General features: G+C 60.0%; 1 protein-coding gene across 1 annotated transcript; it reads left to right on the top strand.

The window, feature by feature from the left end:
• Window positions 1-947: 947 nt before the first annotated feature.
• LOC141060021 (lactoylglutathione lyase-like) lies at window positions 948-4,742 on the top strand. Its single transcript, XM_073556278.1, has 6 exons — window positions 948-1,107; window positions 2,841-2,923; window positions 3,184-3,324; window positions 3,791-3,855; window positions 3,993-4,082; window positions 4,367-4,742. The coding sequence occupies exons 1-6, from the start codon at window positions 970-972 to the stop codon at window positions 4,453-4,455; spliced, it is 606 nt and encodes a 201-aa protein (XP_073412379.1). The 5' UTR covers window positions 948-969; the 3' UTR covers window positions 4,456-4,742.
• The last annotated feature ends 451 nt before the right edge of the window (window positions 4,743-5,193 follow it).

The following is a 5,193-nucleotide window of genomic DNA, read 5'->3' as shown; positions in this document are numbered from 1 at the left end:
GGGGTATATTTACCTTCCGGCGTCCCGCACTGCCATCCCGGGCCTCAGCGTTCCCAGTAATGCCTTGCGAGACCTGTGATGACGTAGTCTCGCGTTGCTATAGAGATCTCACGACACCGCTAGAGTCACGCGAGACTACGTCATCACAGGACCGTGCCGCAAGGCATTACTGGGAACGCTGAGGCCCGGGATGGCAGCGCGGGACGTCGGAAGGTAAATATACCCCGATTTTTTTTTTTTTTTTTTACAGGGGTATGGTACCCAGGGCCTGGAGGACAGTCTCCTCTCCTCCACACCGTGGGTACCAACCGCACGAGACGCTTAACTTCCGGCATGGTGGGCATAGCCACATGCGGGAAGTAAGTGATTCTCATGCATTCCTATGGGTGCGGAATCGCGGCAATTCTTTGCGAATCTGCACAAAAGAATGAGCATGCTGCGATTTTTTCCGCGATGTGATTCCGCCGCGGAGAAAAGTGCAGCATTAGCACAGCATGTGCGGAATGCCATAGGAATGCATGGGGGGCGTTCTGTACACGATTTTTAAACGTTTTCACGCCAAAAACGCTTAAAAATCGCTACGTGGGCACACAGCCTGAAACCGCAGCGGGGGGGGGGGGTCGGCCCAACAAGGAACGTCAGATCCCGGATCCCACCTGCTCCTCCTGGGGGGCAGCTCCGGGTTTCCGGACACTGTCTGGTAACATTCGCTGATCTCAAAGCTCAAAATCCACCATCTACCTCCCCTGTACGCGGCTCTGCCGCTCCGTCTATGGTGAGTGACGGTCTCCGCTCCACCTTCCTCGCTTCCAACTACTCGTAGCTCCGCCCTGCCATGGCGTATGGAGCTTTGACACCTTGTCAACCAATCAGAATGAGGAGGCGGGGTTCTTTCCAATTAGGCGACATCTAGAAGCCAGGTGCCGGAAGCCCCTCCCACTGTTCGTTGATTGGTTACAGGTGGGTTTTATGGGTGGTACCTGGCCTGGTGACGTCAGCGGGCTGTGGTCCAGAGGAGTCGCTGACATGGCGGCGGTGCAGGAGCTGCACGGATTGAGCGACGAGGCGGCCGCTGCGGCCTGCAGAGACCCAGAGCCGGAGACCAAGGTACCGAGAGCCCGCGGCCACAGCTCTGATCCAGAGACAGCACCCCGCAAGATGTCCCAGCAGGCTGCAGCTCCCACCCCCTCACATGCCCCCCGATCTGTCACCGCATTAGTGTTAGTGGTCGTCGCGCTCCCCCCCCCCCCCCCCTCGTATGACGCTTTCCTCCCCCCTTGTGTTCACCCACCTGTCTGAGGCTGCCGTCCCCCCCCCCCCCCCCCCCGGTCCAAGGCTGCCGTCCCCTGCGCGCCCCCCCCCCCCGGTCCAAGGCTGCCGTCCCCTGCGCGCCCCCCCCCCCCCCCGGTCTAAGGCTGCCGTCCCCTGCGCGCCCCCCCCCCCCGGTCTAAGGCTGCCGTCCCCTGCGCGCCCCCCCCCCCCCCGGTCTAAGGCTGCCGTCCCCTGCGCGCCCCCCCCCCCCGGTCTAAGGCTGCCGTCCCCTGCGCGCCCCCCCCCCCCCGGTCTAAGGCTGCCGTCCCCTGCGCGCCCCCCCCCCCCGGTCTAAGGCTGCCGTCCCCTGCGCGCGCCCCCCCCCCCCGGTCTAAGGCTGCCGTCCCCTGCGCGCCCCCCCCCCCCCCCGGTCTAAGGCTGCCGTCCCCTGCGCGCCCCCCCCCCCCCCCGGTCTAAGGCTGCCGTCCCCTGCGCGCCCCCCCCCCCCCCCCCGGTCTAAGGCTGCCGTCCCCTGCGCGCCCCCCCCCCCCCCGGTCTAAGGCTGCCGTCCCCTGCGCCCCCCCCCCCCCGGTCTAAGGCTGCCGTCCCCTGCGCGCCCCCCCCCCCCCCGGTCTAAGGCTGCCGTCCCCTGCCCCCCCCCCCCCGGTCTGAGGGGAGCTTCAGGCGCCGGCATCGTCTTCCCACAACATTCAACCTTCATTCCCAAAGAACATCGCTGCGCAGCCGCACTCAGACGCCATCAATCGTGCACAGCTGTGGTGTGCCGCTCTGCCTCCTTGCTGGCGGGGGGGGGGGGTTGTGGTGTGCCGCTCTGCCTCCTTGCTGGCGGGGGGGGGGGGGGTTGTGGTGTGCCGCTCTGCCTCCTTGCTGGCGGGGGGGGGGGGGGGTTGTGGTGTGCCGCTCTGCCTCCTTGCTGGCGGGGGGGGGGGGGGGTTGTGGTGTGCCGCTCTGCCTCCTTGCTGGCGGGGGGGGGGGGGGTTGTGGTGTGCCGCTCTGCCTCCTTGCTGGCGGGGGGGGGGGGGGGGTTGTGGTGTGCCGCTCTGCCTCCTTGCTGGCGGGGGGGGGGGGGGGGTTGTGGTGTGCCGCTCTGCCTCCTTGCTGGCGGGGGGGGGGGGGTGTGGTGTGCCGCTCTGCCGCCTTGTTGGGGGGGGGGGGGGGGGGGTTGTGGTGTGCCGCTCTGCCGCCTTGTTGGGGGGGGGGGGGGGGTTGTGGTGTGCCGCTCTGCCGCCTTGTTGGGGGGGGGGGGGGGGGGGTTGTGGTGTGCCGCTCTGCCCGCTTGTTGGGGGGGGGGGTTGTGGTGTGCCGCTCTGCCGCCTTGTTGGGGGGGGGGGGGGGGGTTGTGGTGTGCCGCTCTGCCCGCTTGTTGGGGGGGGGGGGTTGTGGTGTGCCGCTCTGCCGCCTTGTTGGGGGGGGGGGGGGGGGGGGGGGGGGTTGTGGTGTGCCGCTCTGCCGCCTTGTTGGGGGGGGGGGGGGGGGGTTGTGGTGTGCCGCTCTGCCGCCTTGTTGGGGGTTGTAGTTCGTCTTTTGCTCGTGTCTCTTCATTGTCTGCTGTTTTTTCTTCCTTTCAGGATTTCATGATGCAGCAGACGATGCTCCGGATCAAAGACCCCAAGAAATCGCTGCTGTTCTACACCCAATGCCTTGGCATGACGTGAGTCTGGAGACACCCCCCCCCCCCCCCCCCCCCCCAATACCTTCTATTTTTCGCTGATTAAATATTAAATCCCACTTTGCATCCCAGATTGTAAATGCCCCGTCCGCATCCACACAGGGCGACTATGGGGCACTGGCGGCGGGGGGGGTTTCTAATCACATATGCAGCGTCTTCATGGGGTGATCATGGGTCTTTAGGCTGTGTCCCTGGGTTATTACGGGGGGGCTGTCGGGTTCATCGCTGTTTGCTCCCCTCAGGCTCCTCCAGAAGCTCGACTTCCCCTCGATGAAGTTCTCCTTGTATTTCATGGGCTACGAGGACAAGAAGGACATCCCAGAGGACATAAAGGAGCGGACGGCCTGGACCTTCTCCCGCAAGGCCACCCTGGAGCTCACACAGTAAGGTTCACGCTCCTCTAGGTCAGCTGACTGTTAGCTCTGTTGTTCCCCATACTTTGCACTGCAGCTATGATTGGTGACTCCTGCTTAGCTGCATCCTTTGGAGCAGGGTTCCCCAACTCCAGTCCTCAAGGCCCACCAACAGATCATGTTTTCAGGATTTCCTTAGTATTTGCTCAGGTGATAATTGCTTCACCTCTGCAATACAAAGGAAATCCTGAAAACATGATCTGTTGGTGGGCCTTGAGGACTGGAGTTGGGGAACCCTGCTTTGGAGTATAACACAGGCCGAGACCAAACTGTTCTCTAATGAAAAGCCCAGGCAGCTGTGCTGTCACTCCCCATGCTTTACACTGCAGTTTGGCTCCGTTGGTGCACAGGTACTGCAGCAGAGGGGTACACGGGGTCTGCTCAGTGATGTGGGGTCTTCCCTGCCCCCTCTGACCTCAGGTGTTGTTTCCTGCAGTAACTGGGGAACCGAGAACGATGAGAAGCCGTATCACAATGGGAACTCGGACCCCCGAGGGTTTGGTAAGTTGTCACCAGATCTGCAGCAATGAGCAGGGACAGACACCAGGCCATTGTCTCCTGTTACCAGCCATCCCGGCACACTGCTGCTGCGGCGCCCTCATTAGCTGATCTGTCCTCTCTGCTTCTTTTTTCTCCAGGTCACATTGGCATCGCAGTACCGGACGTCTATGCGGCTTGTAAAAGGTTCGAGGCTCTCGGCGTCACCTTCGTTAAGAGACCAGACGATGGTAAGTAAGACTCGAAACTGCTCGGCCGAGAGCTGCGGGAAGTAGGAAAACTGAGCTGTAACCTGCCTGTGCTCCAGTCACAGCCGGAGCTGCCACATCTGATCAGGGGATAGAGTCTGAGAGCAGCAGAATCTTGATCGCAGCTCTGGATGTGACTGGAGGATGTGCGTGTCCCATAATGGTGCACAGCAGAGCTTCCAATGTGAGCGCAGAGCACAATGCCTCTCTTTCAGCTTTGACTGCAGCAGTATGTGGATTTTTGAGCTTTGACTCTTATTTTTCAGGTAAGATGAAGGGATTGGCGTTTGTTCAGGATCCCGACGGTTACTGGATCGAGATTCTCAGCCCCAACAACATGGTGTCCATTGTGTAAATGCCGTGGATTGCGCTGGCCGCCACCTGACGCTGTTTTCACGTGGAAACTTTCAGTGTTTTTGCTGCAGAAGTCGTGGGCGGCTGTCACCCTGCAGAGCGTCACACGACATCCCTGAGACTGCGCCGTCCGTCATGTGACTCCCCGCCCCCACTCCAGATCCGCCATTATCAGTGTTACCCTAGATGTAGTGCCTTAAACGGAGCGCACCAATTAGAGCGCAGTCACCGGGCTCATATGATCAAAGCGCTCAAATATTCTAATAAACTGGAAAGTCTTTGAGAGAGTGTCTGCTGGGAGTTGTAGTCTTTGTATGAAAGAGGCATCCTGAAGTGATGAATAATACTTTAAAGTACCACAAAGGTGTAGGTTTTATTTTTTTTTTTTTTCAGCGATGGAGTGGCTCTTTGGATTATTACACTGCTCAAAAAAATAAAGGGAACACTTAAGCAGCAGAATATATCTCCAAGTAAATCAAACTTCTGTGAAATCAAGCTGTCCACTTAGGAAGCAACACTGACTGACAATCAACTTCACATGCTGTTGTGCAAATGGAATAGACAACAGTTGGAAATTATTGGCAATTATCAAACCCTCAATAAAGGAGTGGTTCTGCAGGTGGGGACCACAGACCACATCTCAGTACCAATGCTTTCTGGCTGATATTTTGGTCACTTTTGAATGCTGGTTGTGCTTTCACACTCGTAGTAGCATGAGACGGACGCTGCAACCCACACA

This window comes from Dendrobates tinctorius, unplaced genomic scaffold (genome assembly GCF_039654945.1).
Source record: "Dendrobates tinctorius isolate UK_male_01 unplaced genomic scaffold, ASM3965494v1 ptg000232l, whole genome shotgun sequence".
Lineage (NCBI taxonomy): Eukaryota > Metazoa > Chordata > Amphibia > Anura > Dendrobatidae > Dendrobates > Dendrobates tinctorius.
The sequence above is the reverse complement of the archived record's forward strand: the minus strand, read 5'-3'. Positions and strand labels throughout refer to the sequence as shown.